Source organism: Dermacentor silvarum, chromosome 4, assembly GCF_013339745.2.
Source record: "Dermacentor silvarum isolate Dsil-2018 chromosome 4, BIME_Dsil_1.4, whole genome shotgun sequence".
NCBI lineage: Eukaryota > Metazoa > Arthropoda > Arachnida > Ixodida > Ixodidae > Dermacentor > Dermacentor silvarum.
The window spans coordinates 12,371,676-12,390,210 of NC_051157.2; the positions used below are offsets into that span (position 1 = coordinate 12,371,676).

At 47.6% G+C, this 18,535-nt stretch overlaps 1 protein-coding gene across 5 annotated transcripts in view; it reads left to right on the forward strand.

The window, feature by feature from the left end:
- The window catches only part of LOC119449458 (trinucleotide repeat-containing gene 18 protein), a 491,760-nt gene that overhangs the window by 398,474 nt on the left and 74,751 nt on the right, over positions 1-18,535 (forward strand). For all 5 annotated transcript variants that reach the window (XM_049665214.1, XM_049665215.1, XM_049665216.1 and 2 more), the window contains 2 exons: positions 13,690-14,623; positions 17,347-17,660. In XM_049665214.1, coding sequence (XP_049521171.1) covers positions 13,690-14,623; positions 17,347-17,660 — 1,248 coding nt within the window. The remainder of the gene's footprint in view (positions 1-13,689; positions 14,624-17,346; positions 17,661-18,535) is intronic.

The following is an 18,535-nucleotide window of genomic DNA, read 5'->3' on the forward strand; positions in this document are numbered from 1 at the left end:
AGCGCGGAAAGGCATTATTACTTTAAAGTCATCGCTACAAAATACCGGCCCTAGTTACTTATAGCTCGTAGTTACTCAACTTGAAACTCGGGAGGAAGGTATAACGACCGCGCACCGAGGGATGGAAAATGACAAGAGGTTATGAATTAGAGAGCAAATGCTGGCAGGTGGTATTTTGGTTTATTTATTTATTTATTTATTTATTTATTTATTTATTTATTTATTTATTTATTTATTTATTAGAGTAACTTTCAGGGCCCGACGGCATTACAGAAAGGAGTGGTTAAATACATCCAAAAGCGTGCAGAATACACGTGACTAATAAAAAAATTACTCCATCTCCCGCTAAAGGGAACCATGTGTGGATGCGAAGCAGCGCGGAGATGGTTAGCTTGAGCGGGAGATGTTTTCGCGGCAGCGGCCCGAGTGCTCATCGCGGCGCTGCACAGGAGAGAGAAGGAGGCGCGCGCGCTCCGTCATTTTCATAGCGCGAAATTACCGTGGCGCCCCCAGCGGAGTATGCAGCTGTCGCACCACCTGTCAGTGCGCGCCGCTCCGGATTCCTAGAGGAGAGAAAGGGGGGAGCGTAGGAGAGGAGAGAGAGGGGGAGGGACGCGCATGCGCTGTGAAGGTGTGGGAACGGCGTTGCATGTAGGCTCCCTATAGAGGATTCCTAGAGGAGAGAAAGGGGGAGCGTAGGAGATGAGAGAGAGGGGGAGGGACGTGCATGCGCTGTGGGGGTGTGGGACACCGCGGGACGCAGGAGGGACGGACAAAGCCCCCGCCATAAGCTGCTTCGCATCTAAAAATATTTTTACAGCAGTTTTTAATTGCTACTATAGTGTCAGCAAAGGCAGCGATGTAGGTGGGGAGGTGGTTCCATTCACCACTGCCTTTTGGGAAGAAGATAGGACACCAACTTTAAATTATGTTATTTGTACACGATGAAATATATATAGCCCGAGAAAAGATACTGTTTTGCTTTTTTCCCCTTATTTTAGCACTTGATTGGTGCTGATAAAGATGAAGACAAACAGTGCGATAAGTAGGACAAGTCATTGTAAACGACGTCTTATTTTGCTAATTATGATCGCCCACCAACTACGTCACCTTTGTATTCTGTTTCAGTACTGATAATGTTGGTAAGAGGTAAAGGCGAGAACATTTACGCCGCGAAGATAGATCGGCTAGGGCTAGCGTGATTTTCGTTGATGAAACGCTTACGTGGAGGAAATAATTAGATCGTACGAGCTGGAAAGCGCGATTCTGAATAGATTCAAGGGCTGTGATGAGGGTGGATTGGTTAAGATTAGAGTGAAGGAATGGAGATGGCTTTGTTTATTTCTATGTTTTTGTTGAAATAAAAGAAAATAGGTACGGTTTGCTACTTAATGAAAGGTTTTCTACGTTTTGCCGCCCTTCAATGGGCAGCTATACATATATGCCGCCTTAGCGACCGCGGGCCGTTTACAAATGATACGTTACAGGCATTTTCTTTCTTTTTTTTTTTTTTTCAAGCGAAGCTTGTATTGCCTGTCTCGTGCCGTTGATGTGGCTGTCGTCGTCCGCGAAAAACCTCCTTACCTGCAGCCGGAGGCCGAAAACCCTCCTCACCTAAGCCCGCCGCTCCCGCAAGTGGCGCTCCGGATCACGCCACTCTCCCAGCCAATCACAAGCGCTCCCTCTCTCCGGAGAAGGGAAAGGAGGGTGCGCTCGCTCCGCGCGCGCCGTTTCTCGTTAGTTCAAGGCCAGCTGCGCTATGCGTAGGTCGCGCTTGGTCCGCTCCGCCGAAGAGGAGGCAGCCTTCAAAGAACGACAACGGGAGCGGGCCCGTGAAAGTGCGCGAGCTCACCGGGTGAATCCACCATTTCTCATCCACCAACAACCACGCCTCCTTAATGTGTCTCAAACGCTCAAAAAACTAACCAACACCTCCCGTGGGGTTGGACAAGCTTCAACACCACCCCTGTTCCCGGTTGGGGAGGCGTTTTCAGTTTTGTAACATTAATTTGGAGGTTATACGGAAGTTATTGTTCATGATTAGGCGGAGCATACGTAGAGTGGGCCCTTCTGTAAGGTACACTAAAGTGCCTCTCCCTCTCGGAATACGGCAGCAGGGTAAGGTAAAATTCACACTTTTTCTTCGAGTGAATGGAACGGCACAAGAAAAACGAGCAGATAGCGAAAGCAGACGAAAAAGCTGAACATCTGAAAAGAACAAGCGAAACAACAAAAGCTGCCTTGTTTGTTCTTATTGATCAGCCCCGTCCATTGCACTGGAATGAACAATATATCCAACATACTCGAAGGCCGTGGAATGTTTCAGCCGTTCTCTCTCTCTTACGGCTAACCTCCATCACCCATCGTTCTCCCTTTTCGCTAGACTGTCCCTTCTAGGACGTTCTAACCTAAAGAACCGACAGCTTCTTCAGTCCCCCAGTTAATCTGCTGTAAAGTCCGTCTCCCTTTACTTCCTATCATCTCAGACAAGCAACTTCCGCTTGTCCCTCTCTACACGCAGCTCCGTCCCTTGGTCGAGCAAAGCAGCCTCTGTTTTGCGCAGTTTTCTGGTAAGTAAGCACTCCAGTAAGCGATTTGTCCTCGGCTCTGGCGAGGGCATAAGCAGCCAAAAAAAAAAGAAAACATTTAGCCTCTCCCTTGTCAGTCGCTCAATCGGCGTTTATTTATTTATTTATTTATTTATTTATTTATTTATTTATTTATTTATTTATTTATTTATTTATTTATTTATCTATTTATCTCGGGCGAGTCCAAAAAATACGCTAGCGCGTCGAACCGCTAGCAAGATAACACAACCCGCTCAAACGTCTTTTTCTTGGGCTGCTATCGACAGCTCTGCGCGACAAGCCTCTCCTGCGGTTAGCGGCACCGCCTTGTAATCCTCTTTCCGTGCTCCCGCTGCCAATAGAAGATCAGGATTGTCTTTTTAATTTCCCCCTTACGTCGTAGCAGAAGAATCTGTTCTCCGTTTTTGATCATTGTCTTTTTTTTTTCTTTTTTTTTTCAAGGTGTTGATCTAGGACTTTTTTTGCGTTCCTTATAATGCCTACAAATTTCATCCTTTCGTATTTTACTGCTAGGTTGTTTCATCAGTATCTTGTATGGCTGTTATGCGCGCTCCTTCTACTCGACAGGATGCTGTGGTTTCCGTACATCGCTAGTATCATGATCATGTCTTCGTGGCAAAGTCGGAGGTCACTAAAATGCCGGTCAACTATCGCTACCTTGCGTGTGTGGCAGTTAGGGCTGTCCATATAACGACCATAAAAGGCAGATGTTAATGAACTGAAGAATTATAGGTTCATTAGCTTGCTTTCAGTATTGTATAAAATATTCACCAAGATAATTTACAATAAAATCGGGGAAACACGGGACTTCAATCAACCAAGAGAACAGGCTGTCTTCAGGAAGGGATATTCTACAATGAATCTCTCTACACGCAGCTTCGACCGTTGGTCTAGCAAAGCAGACTGTGTTTTGCGCAGTTTTCTAGGAAATAAGCACGCCAGTAAGCGATTTGTACTCGGCTCTTGCGCGGGCATAAGCAGCGCAAAAAACATTTAGCCTCTCCCTTGTCAAGCAGCGCAAGACAGGTATAGGAGATCGCATGGGAGAGGCCTTCGTCCTGCAGTGGACATAAAAAAATAATAAATAATAAGCTGATGATGATGGTATAATCGAGAAATCTGCGGAGTACAATCAACCTCTATGTATGTCTTTCCTGGATTATGCAAAAGCATTTTATTCAGTAGAGATACCAGCAGTCATGGAGGAATTGTGTAATCAAGGAGTACAGGAGGGATACGTGAATATCATGTAAAATATCTACAAATATCCACAGCTACCTTGGTTGTCCACAAGAAAAATAGAAAGTTACCTATCAATAAAGGAGTTAGGCAAATAGACACAATCTCTCCAATGCTATTCACTGCATGCTTAGAAGAAGTATTCAAGCTCTTAGACTGGGAAGGCTTAGGAGTGAGGATCAACGGCGAATATCTCAGCAACTTTTGGTTTGCAAATGACATTGTCCTATTCAGCAACAATGGGGACGAATTACAACAAATGATAGACGACCTTAACCGAGAAAGTGTAAGAGTGAGATTGAAGATTATATGCAAAAGACAAAGATAATGTTCAATAGCCTGGCAAGGGAACAAGAATTCAGGATCGCCAGTTAGCCTCTAGAGTCTGTACATGAGTTTATCTAGGTCAATTACTCACAAGGGACCCTCATCATGAGAAGAAAATTTGCAGAAGAAAAATGGGTTGGATTGCATTCGGCAGCCATTACCAAATCCTGACTGGGAGCTTATCAGTGTCGTTGAAAAGAAAAGTGTACAATCATTGTATTCTACCTGTGCTAACATATGGGACAGAAACTTGGAGATTAACAAAGAAGCCCGAAAACAAGTTAAGGACCGTGCAAAGAGCGATGGAACAAAAAGTGTTAGGCCTAACGTTAGGAGAAAGGAAGAGAGCGGTGTGGATCAGAGAGCAAACGGGGATAGCCGACATTCTAGTTGACATTAAGAGGAAAAAGTGGAGCTGGGCAGGCCATGTAATGCGTAGGATGGATAACCGGTGGACCATTAGAGTTACAGAATGGATACCAAGAGAAGGGAAGCGCAGTCGAGGACGGCAGAAAACTAGGTGGGTGATGAAGTTAGGAAATTTGCAGGCGCAAGCTGTAATCAGCTAGCGCAATACAGGGGTAATTGGAGATCACAGGCAGAGGCCTTCCTCCTGCAGTGAGCATAAATATAGGCTCGCGATGTTATATATATATATATATATATATATATACCACGTATCTGCGAAACCTCACCTTTGCCATTTTCTCTAAGGTACCGCAGGCGGGAGGAAATGTTATCAGTGCTCCAGTGAGTCTTTGAGTGGTGTGATTCTGTACGGCATATGTACTTTTTGCCAAACTCTCGGCGACCGAGCAAGGTCTCTGCCGGTGTTCGAACCAGCCGAGTGCGCGGGGAAACTTTGATGAATGCCGTCTCGCGATGGCGAAGCAGCGCTTTCTCTTATAGTTCTTTTTTTTTTATCCCTCCTTGGTGAGATATTGGCTGCGCAGTCGAAAGAACGAGAAAAAAAAAGTGAGAAAGAAAGAAACCCGCTGGGGCCGCGAGCGCCCGTGTTTCTGCGCTAGCCATGGCTTGCGATCAATGGACATCTCCTTTGGCCGCACCTGAATCACGCCCCGGTAATCACTCTTCATTCAGCGCTGCGCGCTGCACCCGCAGCAACGTACACACACACACACACGCACATACAAACAGACATGCCGACCATGTTGAATGTATTGCAACGTCTTGCACCGTTCCTTGCAGGGCTCCCTTACCGCGCTCCGCCTAGCTGCTAGGCCCGGCGAACGAATACGTGGACCTATGTAGGTATCGCAGATTGGGCACCTACCTGTAGGTGGCTGAGGATCAACATTGATTACTAACCGCCTTTGAAAGGAAGAAAAAAATGCGGAAAGATAGAGGGGCAAAGAAATGATGCGTATACTTTAGATATGGGGATGTCGAAATAAATCGATAGTTTCGTGTTTGTCTCCGAGCCTCTGATTGCCAACGCTTTCTTCTTTTTTCTACTCTCTTTTTTTTTGGCAACCGATATTCGTGTTGTCTTTGTCGTGTTTGCTGCTTGGTGAGGTTTACTGTTCGGAACGCAAGGCGCCGTAGCTTTTGCCGCTATCTTTTATTGGGTAGTGCATGTAGACGTACTCGCAGGATCAGCGAGGGTGAGTAAGCTGATATTAAAGTGCAGATCCGGGACCGAATTGAGAAAGCTTTTCTTTTCGTAAGTGCATTTTGCCATTGGCTGGCCGCCTACGTATGTCCAGCATTAGGAGTGGGTGAAATTTCCTCTTATGAACAATTCTGACGTAAGAGCTCTTTCTGAATACCGGATCCGGACCGGTACTCACAGAGAGGTGTTTAGGCGAGAACTGTTTGTAATAGAAGAGGACAGTCAATCTTGGTGTTGGACATATTATCAGCGAAGCCGCCCTGCCAATCGTAAGCGGTCCTTCTGAATGAATATCTTTGTGACTTCGGCCCATTTTGTGTATTCCTGTGCATGTTCACAGCAATCCAATTAAGAGGGTTGCGATGATGTTATGGTACGTTAGGTAATGTGGCTTCAACTCACGTGTGTCTACTGTACTCGCTGTTCGTCGAGGTAGCTTAGACTAAAGGTGCATATTACTAAATTTTGAGCACATGCTAATGCAGTTAACAGGTGTAATCTTTATCTATTTAACCTATAATGCAATATCTAAACTAGAGAGAGATTCACAGGAAAATTGACATTTCAAGTGCTCAAATAGCAGTCGAGGTCAAAGCGCAGCCAAGAGCCGCCGACCCTGAGTTTAGGGCGAACGCAGCGGAACGCCCGCGACAGTGTCGTCTCGCCACATGCTTCGCTTACCCCCATTTTCTCGACAGAGGAAGGGCTGGTGATTTTTGTCCAAAGCCGAAGACATAACCATATCACCTCGAAGGCCTGCATTTCGCAACTTCGTATTTGTCACCTATAACTCTCCGCAGCAGACGCTCTTTTTTTTTTTTTTTTTATGCATACACCGCCATCGCCGCATAGGCATGTAGTGCATTGGTACGCTTGCTTCTGTGATGGGCTAATGCGAGCCCTGTTTCAGCATCGCATGTCTTTGTACTCTGTCGCTTGAAAGAGCCTGTGTCGTCGTTGAAACTAGACTCGGCGTATAATCAGGGTCATCATAACGTAAAAAAAATCGTTTGATTACGTTCTTTCGTTATTGCCCACTATGCCGAATGCCCGATCTTTGTTGTAAAGACAGCGCAAGGCCAAACGTAATAATTTTGGCACGCAGAATTGCCATCAGATCCGACGCCGGAAAAAAACTGACTTGCAGTATAATGGACGGCGATCATTCGTATCATCGAGCCTGTGCAATATAAATGACGTAGAAGCGACCGATAGAATTTGTTTGCACGATAACCGCGCAGAGCCGTTATGTTCATTCTGACTCTTGGTCTGAATTCACAGTGTCGTTCTCTCGTAAAAACGTTTTAGTGAAAGGCCGTGATACGCAGCCATGGTGGAAATCCAACGTTTCATAGCTGCTGTCGGGGAACGAAAGGTGCGACGTGGAAGCATGCACGTGTTGAAGCGAGGCATGCTGAAATAGCAAAAAGCCAGCAGCCGGCTGTCTTGCGCTAGCCAACCACGACAGCCACCGACGCTGCAGCTCAATGCCACTAGCCAATCAAGAACCGTTCCTCGGTTCTCACGCGCTAACAGCCTCGCGAATTCTGCTCCTGATTGGCTGGCTCCGAAGGTATAGTTCTCTCGACGCTGCGCAGCTTTTGTGAGAGCACACTACTATGTGTCTTTTGTATTGCCTCTTGCTTTCGCCTTCCTTTTTCTTTGTTTGCTTTTATTTTATTTATTTCCCCTCGCTGCGTCTTCCACACCGAGTGACTACTCCTCGGGTGTCCTAGCCCAGTGTTCTCTCTCTCTCTCATGCCTCCTCGCTCGCGAAGCCGAACAAAGGATCGGCCTTCCGCATGGCCGGACAGTGCCCGGTCACCGCAGTCTCCCTATTTCACTCGAAAAGAGTGTTTTGCGACGGGGGCGCCTTATATATAGCGCCGCCGGCGTGTCGCTCCCAAACGACGTTGCCGGCCCGCGGCGTGGTGTGCGGCCGGGGAGATTGGCGTCTTCTTCTTCGGCAGGACGCAACCTTGCGGGATGCTGGCGCACGCTTGTTAGCGGCGCGCGCCGTGTCCAGTCGAGCCCGAAACGAGCCGTCTTTTGTGGTCGTGTAGCGAAGAGATAACGGCTCCGGACGAAAGGAGAGAAGAAGCCTTTCCGGAGCTCGTCGGCGTTGCGCGCCGTCTTAGCCGTTCACCGCTTCTTTTTCGCTTGTGTGAGCGTCTCTTTATTTTGTTTTATGTTTAACTCCTTTTTTGGGCCTTGCCGAGAGTTTAGTTCTTTATCCTTACGTCTGCAGTCGCGGGTCTGTGCGCCTCCAACCGTGTACGTAAACAACTGCGCGGATTAAATAGGTTGTTATCGTGTGCCCTGGACAGCCATTTTTCTTTCTTTTTTTCTTCTTTCTTTTCAGTTTCTGCCGGTGTTCCATCTATCTCTTGAGATTATAAGGCAGGCTCGAGTCGCATGTCGCTGCGTCGTTACGGAATGCCGCGTCCTCTCGGGCCGCCGGTTTCCATAAGTGGCCTTTCTTGTGAGGCTTTCGGTAGAATGTCAGACGCGAAGGGCTTAAAGTACGATTTTAAAGCTCTTTTTTTTTTCGACGTAAACATTTTTTACTTCGCTTCGTTTCGCAGCTTTACGTTATCCCATATAGTTCACCCTGGGTGCCCAGGAGAGCCCTTCGCTGACGTCCTTTTAAGCCCTCGTACCGTGACGTACATTGTGTATCCACTTGTACGAGGAATACGTAAGTAATGCCCAGGACACCTCCCCCTCGCCTATATTTTAATACGAAAGCATCGTATGCTCCATTACGCGAAAATCCGGTGGCGTCGTCGGAGGCGTGACCGAGCGCTGGTACCAAAAATGGCCGACGGCGCAAAGAGTAAAAGCACGCTGAAAAATGCTCGTAGTGACATCAAGTTTCTCAATGGGGTTCCTATAAACAAAGTAAATTAATGGATTTGAAAAGAAAATTTGGTATATTTCGGTCTGGGTGGGAATCGCGCCCGGGCCTCCGGGGCGAGAGACGAGCACGCTTCCCCGACGCCACGGCGGCTCCATGGTTCTGGCTGACTAAAGGTGTGCCTAGTGCGTGCGTCATTGCACACGTCACGTCGCAGCTACCTGGCTCACTAATGGTTTCAGCAAAGGGACTATAATGTTTTCACATTCCCACACGTAAGCAGTCTTAAATGTCCCTGTTGATATTTTTCTTCCTTTCTCCCTCTGGATTTTTATATAATGCCGGTGCACGCATCGTTGCTAAAGTTTCAATCTGCAGCGGTTTTTGGCACAGACGGTAATCGCTGTGCTGCGCAAAAAAAAAAAAGAAAGAAAGTCGGGTGTAAGTGTTTCGAGCGCTATAAATAAAGAACGGTGGAGGACGGGAGAAGGTTGGTGTCACTCCACGATGCAAGCATTTGATCCCACACAAGCGTCGGATCGATGAGACTCCTGCATATTTTATAGCCCTCTATGACGTGCGCGTTTCAAGTGGAGCTCTGGGGGAGGGGGACATGATAGCCTGGAGGTAAATTGGCAACTGAAAATTGTCCTAGAGTTGACGACGACGACGATGATGATGATGATGTGTGTGTGTGCTTTCATGGCGCAAGGGCCAAGGATGATCGATAGTTAGACTGCACTGACGAGCGAAGAGAGGAGGGCAGGACACACACTAGCATAGATTTCCCAAAAAAGGTTATCGGATGAAATAATGGCGCTGTAGTGTGCACGGGTGCTGCAAGAATGCCGGCTCACCTGGTTCTGGAATTGATGGGTAAAATACGTGGATTTGCCTCAACTTCGTCCTTTTGGTTTCAAGCGGCTTTGTTACTCTGCAAATTGATCATTTGCTACAAAATGTAGCCCTATAAATGCAACAATTTGCAGTGATTACGCATGGGCGCGGATACGTATTGCTTTTTCGTCTTGAGAAAAATGTGATTGCTTGAGAATTTGAAAGATAAAGCGTGAAAAAATAGCGCCGCAAGAACGTCTGAAGACACACGCACGATACAAATTATACAAATTCATTTACTGCACACCGTTCTGAATAATCGTTGCGTCACAGTAATCTCTATTAATTTTGGTCGGAAGCTCTTTGCGCGCTAGTCTTTGAACAGGTGGTTTATTTGACAGCTGGGGAGCACCTATTAGGCAGGAAAGAGAGAGAGAGAACGAACGTGTATGCAGATATCCTAAAGCTACACACTGCCAGTTACACCATTTTGAAGTATTTGAAAGAGTAACAAGTATTTACCTTAAGAAAACTAAGTCATCTCACACGAACACTACGATTATACCAACGTCACTAAATGGAAGATGATAAATTTACCTAGATTTACATCATAAAGTATAGCTGAGCTATTTCACTCATGTTTATTCATATATCGGCATAAAATGCTTGGCGTGTAACAAATGGCTACTGACCGCCAGACTACAAGCGTCGAGGAAACGCGCGTCGTAGTCTTGCACTGAGCCTCAGGCGAAGCCCTGGTGCTTCAGGCGGGAGGAGTTGAGAAGTTGTGCAAGTAGCAGCACACGGCGCGCGGTGATTAACACTCGCATAGGTCACCAGTCATTTCCAGCAGCGTGGCTCTTGCTAGGGGCCAAGAAATACGGACCTGCTCCGCTCGCGTCTCAAGCTGTCAATTCGTGTTCGGCTCGCAATATCTCAAGGCGAGTACCAGGCTTGGAGAGCAAGCGGCGCAGGATAATCCAATAAAACCATGGAGTCGTAGATGTAACCTCGTGTCTGCTTTCTTTGTCTGTATGGTTGCGTGAGGACGTGTGTGTGTGCGCGTGCGTGCGTGTGTGCGCGTGCGTGCGTTCGGTGCGTGTGTGTGTGTGTGTGTGTGTGTGTGTGTGTGTGTGTGTGTGTGTGTGTGTGTGTGTGTGTGTGTGTGTGTGTGTGTGTGTGTGTGTGTGTGTGTGTGTGTGTGTGTGTGTGTGTGTGTGTGTGTGTGTGTGTGTGTGTGTGTGTTTCTGTAACTTCTGTGTTCTGTGACTGTAGATCTGGTACCGTGTCGGCAGCAAACTTTCGATGGTGTTCCTTATTTAATCGAAGCGTCCCTCTCTTTCTTACTAGCTTCTGATATTGGCTTTAGTGCGTTAACTTCACTGCTGGTCTTTTTCTATTCTTTTATTACTTATTTTTTCCGCTCACTGAGTTGTATTGGGACCACACATCTGTAGTTCTTACGCTTTCGTTCGAGGTGAGTTTCTATGAAGCACGGTATCACTGTAAGCACGAGGCATACAGCACCTTTTATTTCGTGGCAGTACATATATTTGGTATAGGCCATTATAGGAATTAAACAAAAGCAGCAAACGGAAGGGCTTAGTCTTAGAAAGAAGCTAGGCTTGTTCGTTGATGTAGCAATGCTGTAAATAACCAGAACAAAATATCAATCGCTTCCACCATTAGTATTATGATTATATTTGCTTTGCATTCCTGGGACCATCTTTTCGTGTTAAAACAAGAGTTCGCGTTGTTATCGCTTTTATAAAAACGATTCGTGCTTTAATCATTATTGTGATTTATTCTGAGTCATTCTTGTCTCTGCTCCACAATCAAAATTTTAATGCTTTTACTAGATCGGTGGGAGTGATGTATTATCAATGCATATTTTATTAATCATTACGGTAAGGCGGAAGATTTCTTCTGTACTTTTCAGCTTAGGCATTTCTTCTGTTATAAAAGAAAGCGAAGCAGCACGCCGAAGCGGTCTTGAAGCTACGGGCTATTGTCGAAGGTCTTGAACGAACTTGACAATCATACCTACAAGGCCACCCATCCTTTTTCTTGTTTTATTTCTTGCTTTTTTTGGTAATCATTCATCTCACTTCATAAAAGTCTATCTGAAGTGCTTTGAAACAGATACTGTACAGCCCGGAATAGAATAAAATAAATCTGTCATCAGTGGGTCTAGAAAGTGCCTCGCGATTGTACAACATCGAAGACGAGCCCGGTATAGTGGGGCAACACTAGCGCCCACATCTACGCTTGCAGCTGTATGGACTCGTCTTCATCAAGGCTACTAAACACTACCGCTGAAAAAAAAAAAAGGAAAGCACAAGAGGAAAATACGTTTTCTCGAGCTCGTTCATCTCCTCCCGAGGCAGCGCGCCGGCTTCGATTACGAAACCAATATTCCCTTCCTCGGTGCGTCTAATAATTGCATGCCCTCGTCCATATCAGCCGTTACGGTGGGTGGGCGGGCGGCCCGAATCCGAGCCGAGCGCGCTCTCTCGGTCGCGTTTGCGTCAAAACAGGTCGGCGAGCACGGAGACTGATGGTGCTTCGCCGATGGAACAATGAGCATCGTCGTCTTCTATCGTCGCCCTCTAAGGCCGGCGGAGGGTTCGACGCTGCGGCGCTTCGAATGCGGCATTCTCTCTGTCTCCCCCTTCTCTTGCTCGCTTTGCCGTCGGCGCAGGTTGTTCTTCTTAACGCAGACAACGGGAAAACCTATAAGCGGGCGTCTTCCTCGGCGGAAAGGATGTGAGAGCGCGAGCTTCGGGATGGAGAGACTAGGAGTGTGTCTGGAAACGTCTCTCCGTGGCGCGGTTTGTACACCCCACCGTCGCCGACGCTCGGGTCGGAATCGCATTCTTCACGACGTCTCTCAATGGGACCCTCCGCTGTGCCGCCGCCGCTGTCGGCTGATGATCGCGTGCGCTGTGAAGCTCGTGTCTCGCATGACACCATCTATCTCCCCTGCCTGGCGGGCTGGTTCGATTGCGCTCCGGCGAGCATTCGGGCCCGTGTTTGTATGCGCGGCTGCGCGCGCTTTGTGTCGGCGGTGTTGCGAAGGTGGTTTGTGTGAACGCGTGCCGTGTGCGTGTGTGTGTGCACGCGTTCTGTCAGGTGCTGCTGATTTTTTTTCTCTTTTTTCTTTGTTTCTTTTTTTCTTTTTTTACTTTAAGGTATTAGCGTTGACAGGTAATGGAATGTCCCGGCGGTGAAAGATAGATAAACGGCATTCCTTTTCCGTGTTCCCTTTTTTATTTATATATGTATATATATAAATAAATAAAAATACTACTACTACTGAAACATAATCGTTCATGTAAACGGGAGTTTGTGACCAGGATATGTGTCCGCTGAGACTCGTATAATGGGTCGACCGAGTCGAAGAAAAGTATTTACTTTAAGTCACGAACTGCACTTGATTGTCTCAATTTTCTCCTGTCCAATGACCACAGCATCCGGGCGAAACGTGTGACAGGTCGTGTACGTTAACGCGATGTTGGTAGGTCAGACGTGACCATCAAATCTGTAAAAAAAAGGGGCCATTGTGAAGAAGAAGAAGCAAGGAGTGTTGGTGAGACGCGGTCTCCTTTGATGGTTTCTGAGTGTCTATGGTCGCGGAGTCTTCAATTCCGGGCTTTCCCTGGTACACAATACACAAAATTATAATGTTTCAGTAGTGTTACGTAAGAAAAACGCAGCCCAGTTCCAGCGTTTCCAGCTCCTGTGGCCAGGCTACGAATATTTTTTTTTTTTTTCAAATTTATCATGCCGAAGTTTTTCATACTGAAGGTTCTTGCGGAAGGATGTGTACTTCGAGACAGCAGTTAGAAGTGTAAATATTTATCTAGTTAAATATTTCGCGTGTGGTGCTGAATTTTTGCATTTGGCCTCGCAGATAATCAGCCGAGCTCTTCTTTATAACTGGAAACGGCAAACTTGAGTGCCCGACTGTAGAAATGCTGGGAAACGTCCAGTGCAGGCGCATCATTCCGACTCTTGTCTTGTCTTTACCAGTTCCCCTTCCCACGGGTGTGAGAGTGCACTGGACAACGTCTAGTGGGCCTCTTTGCAATCGCATACACCTCTCTACCGAGGCTTTAATGCTCGCTGTTGCATTTTTTCTTATCCGACACGCAAAACGTGTCACCCTTGTATCACACACTAAATGTCTTGCATTTCTCCTGTCCCAGGAGGCCATCTGTGAGCGGTGGACGCAAAGCCCAGCTGCGTGAAGTGCGGCTTCCGGACCGGGGCACACCCGCCCTGCAGCTACTCACTTCCGAGGGCGTAACGCTCGCCGTTGCTCCTCCGGCGAGCAGCAAGTCTCCCACGGACACCAGGGGAGGCGCGTCTGCGTCAGACCGCGACAGCGTGGTCGACATGGTACCTCAGCTGAGCAAGCCTTTCGACCGGAGGGCGCAGCAGCAGCAGGACAAACTGCTCGACAGGGTGCCCGAGAAGCTGCTCGAGTCCAGAGTGGCTAACAACAATAATAACAACGTTAACAATAACAACAACAATAACAACAGCGCCAGCAACGGCGGTAGTCCCGCCGCCTCTGTGGTGACGCAGCATGGCCGGAGATCCGACGTCATCACGGCGCTTTCCGGCCACAAAGAAGTGACTCCGGTGCACCTGGCGCTGCAAGCCAGGGGGGGACATCACGAAAGGAGTCAAGACAGAGGCAACAGCCCGCAAGACAAGCTTCACGCTTCGCGATCCAGCGACAGCCCGAGGTCCCGGGAGAAGATGATTATACCAGATGAGAGGTTTGCGAGCTTAGAAGACAGCACCAGGTCGTCACAGCCTAACCGAAGAAGCCACGACAAACTCTTCGACAGAGTACACGAGAAGTGTCTCGACGTGCGGATCCAGGGGCCCCTTCGAGGCGGAGATTCGTCGGAAGGAACGATCGCGAGTGGCTCTCCGTTCGCGGCACCACCTCCGGCCGTGCCGCCCCGAAGGAGCCCTTCGTCCGATCCGAAGCCTCCGCCTCGTCCGCCGCCCAAGAGAAGCGCTGGGGTGGCCGCGCCGGCAGCTTCGGACGAGAACGGCGTCGACGACGAATCCGAGCTACAGAGGATCACGGAGCGCATCGCCGGTCAAGTCAACCTGGCGCGGGCGGTGAGACGAGCTGAACTTTCCGTTAACTTCGCCCAAGTCAAATATTTTTGGAACTTAAGTTAACCACCCTAAAATGGTGACAGTTTCTGAACTTTTTTCAGGTGTAGAAAATTTTTACAGGAAAAATAACAAAACACAAAAAAATAAGAAAGAGAGAGAGAGGACGAAATGCAAAAGCTTGTTATACAACCCAACTTGAAGACGCTTGTAAACGAATGGGATCTCCCAATGGAATCCGAATTGCGTACGTCCGAAGAACATGATGAAAATTCACGTGCTTGCAAATATGGATGCATAACTACATAGAAGAAGAGTCCTTAGGGAAAGAAGTAATAACGGGAAATTCGTGCATGCTGCACAGTCTCCACGAATATGTTAAACAAGGTGTCATAACATTATGTGCTATTTAATAGATGACAAGTATGACGCTATCCTGTAGAAAACGTCCAAACATGTGCACAGTTTTACGATGTGTTGCCTTCGATCTACAATGCTTCTTGCACTGTCGTTTATGTCGAGCGATCGAGCTTAATGTGTTAACCTGTCGCTTTCTTGGTTCCGCTGAGTGCGTGCCCACTTTCTGCAATAGTATAATATGAGCGTTTCGACCTCAGAATTGCGTTGCGTACTCTCAGACCCTGTTTGATTTTGAAGTGATTTGACGGGCCTTTTGTTAAAAAGGCTCTGACCCCTGCTTCCTGTGTGTTATTTGCTCATACCTGAGCTTATCACTACATATTTGTAACTTGGTAAGCTTATCTTGCTTTACTGATGTCTCACGGTTCTTATCTTAACACATATTGTCGCTTTTATACAAAGGAATTTATCCCGCTATGTTGTCATAACCTTCCGCGTGACTATACGCAGGAAAATGATTACGGACACTGCCGATGAATAGGTGGCTGTATATTGGCGTTGATTGGTTACTTTCCGAATGTTGACGTTCACTTACATTCGATGGCATCAAAGTATTTTAGTGTCTACGACGGAGTACACTTTTCGCGTCCACAGAGATCCTGGAACATGTCCCAGAATAGCTCATTGATACTTAATCCAACCATGAATATTTGTCAGTGATTTGGCCTGTACAGCTTACTTCACCTCAATGTGTCGCTTGATGCAAAGAAGCCAGCTTGCTAGGCGCAAATGCAGATGATCTCGCGCGTGGAATATGAGTGGTTCCGAATTAGGATTTGATGGGGGACGTGCGCCTGTTGAAATGACGCGGAATCACAGAAAGTCTTGGCAGACACACTTTGAGTACTTGGTAAAACATCGAAATAGTGAAATAAACGTTGCTTTTCCTAGCTAGCGCCGCTCTTTGAACGCAGTACAAACAAATAGAACGATCAAATATTGGCAAGGCACGGTGCTTTGAAAGGGTCGTGCTAAAGGCTGAGACCATCCTTCCTTCGATAACAATACCATATTTAAAGCTACTTACTGCTGAGCTAGTTAATACACCACGAGACAGCGCTTAAAGCTCACCAGGTGTGCTAAGAACAGAAATAGCACAATAAGGCTCGCGATGGCGGCATACCCTGCCGTCGAAAGTTTCTTCTGCAGATCAGCGGCAACATTACCACATCCATGGTCAGTGTGTCACTACCATCACCGAAGTAAAGGGAGATAGGGCATGCAATTTTGATTAAAATGGTGCGACTTTTCACGCAGCTATCTGTCTTGAATGCTACACCGCGCAGGATCAAAAAGCAGATGAGATCGAGGGCTGACTGAAGGCTGCTGCCTTATGTAAAAAAAGAAGAAAGAAAACATAAAAGTCATTATATGTGTCAATAATCTGAAAAAAAAAGAAACAATAGGTACAATGCAAAAATTATAGCGGTGACGCAAAAACAATTAGCTTAGCTTGCACTGGAGGCGCAGTGCTAAAGTGACAGCGGAGCTGATGGGCACCTAGCTAGTCCTGGATTTTGAGCTAGGCTAAGCACTAATAAGTCAACCCCAGCATTTTCCAGAATTTATTTGTTATTGATCGGTTATCGATTAGCTATTGATTGCCTATCGCAAGGTATTTGCCACGTATCTGGGCTAGGACGAAGTCATCCCCAGCATTTGCCGGAATTATTGATTATTGATCGATTATCGATTAGCTATTGATTGACTATCGTAGATAGAGTGGCTATCGTAAGGTATTGGCCACGTATTTGGACTAGGCTAAGCACTACCAAGTCATCCCCAGCATTTTTGGGAATTTTCCGGATTAGCTATTGATTGGCTATCGATTGGCTATTGATCACTGACTAAGCTTAAGTAGTCCCAACCATACTTAGCTAGACTTAGCCAGGCTCAGATTCGCTTGTTCAAAGGGATATGTCCCATTGCGCTTGGACCCTTTCTGCACTATTGCCAGGATCGGCCCACATTTTTGGATTCAGCAGACATACGCCCGGCTTAAACAGCTCCGCTGTTTAAAGCATGAAAACATTGAAAAGATTACGTTTACCTTGCTCGCGTGCGCGCGCTGTCCTAATAGAACCTCCTCTTTCTCAAGAAGCGCAATGGGTGGTTTGCCTAACAATGCCATCTGATCTGCCTCCGTGAGTGCTGAGCAACAACCACTGCAGTCTGTTGACACGACTACCACAACCGCGATCTCTCACTCAACACAAAGGGGCAGCAATCTCACTCATTTCACCTTGTCGCGGGCATTATAGGTGGGCAGGCACAGCTCGTCCTTGACCAGCTGCTTATCCTCGCAGGAGGCATCTTGTCCGGAGTCCCTGCAGCCCCCCGAGCCCGTTCTCGGAAGGGTCGAAGCGGGCTCCGCTGACGGTAGCGCGGACGCCAGCACGTCGGCGGCTGGCCGGCCGGTGTCGTGGACGAGCCTGTGCTCTAGCCCCGAGCTGCCCCTGCCGTCGCCTCCCCCTCTGCCTCCGACGGCGCGAGACCTGTGCTCGCCGCCCGCAGTGGACGACGACGAGCCCCTGCCGCCGCCGCCGGACGACCTCGAGCACGTGGCGCAGCAGCAGCTGGGTTCTGTCGCCGTTCAGGATTGCGACCCCGCGGACCCCAGGTGAGACTCCTTATGCACTAGAAGGAATCTTGGGGAAAAGAGGGAGAAAGCAAGGAGAAGAAATGTGGGGAGGTCAAACAGACGAGCCTTTTGGTTAGTTACCCTACACTTGGGGTAAGGGAAATGAGGAATAATCTTTTCTATGTTTTCATGCTTTTAACAGCGGAGCTGTTTAAGCTGGCGGTAATGTGTCTGCTGAATCCAAAAATGTGGGCCGAGTGAACACTTCGTGCACGCTGAGGATGCGCAGGAGGACTATAAAACGGTCTCTCAGGCCTGCACGCTTTAAGAACTGCAAAAGGGCACGAATAGTTTTCTGCGCCAACGATGGTTGTGGCTAGGGTGCATGAATTTTTGTTTCAGAAAATGTTCTGGGGTTCACTCAGCTTAGCGGCGGTCCGTAAAGATATTCGCCGCAATTCGTATTAAGGGCAACTGCACAACGCGTGTTTGATAGTTTCTTCAGATACACAAGTGTCGCACATTGGGGAATCGGTCATTCCAATACAATAAGGATAAGCGTTCGTAAATGCCGCTTCCAGCCACCGGTGCTAGAGCAATGTTGCATCGCCGCGGGAGAGGCTAGTTTGCACGTGCACACGTAACAAAGGGATGCGACACGTAGGCGGCACTGAAAAACACTTGGAGAACTCCATAAAACGTGTGCCGTTGGGAAGTATAGTTTCAGTGCCTAGGACGTGACTGGCGTGATATTCCGCTGTCGTCTCTTCAGTTCCAACGCAGAATTCTCGTGCGTAGAGCTGAACTGACTGACACAACGACCGAAACCGTTGTGGACGATAATTATATATAGTCGCATTGAACTGTTAAACTATTTATTATAACAACTATAGTTGGCTGCGTGGCAGAAGCGG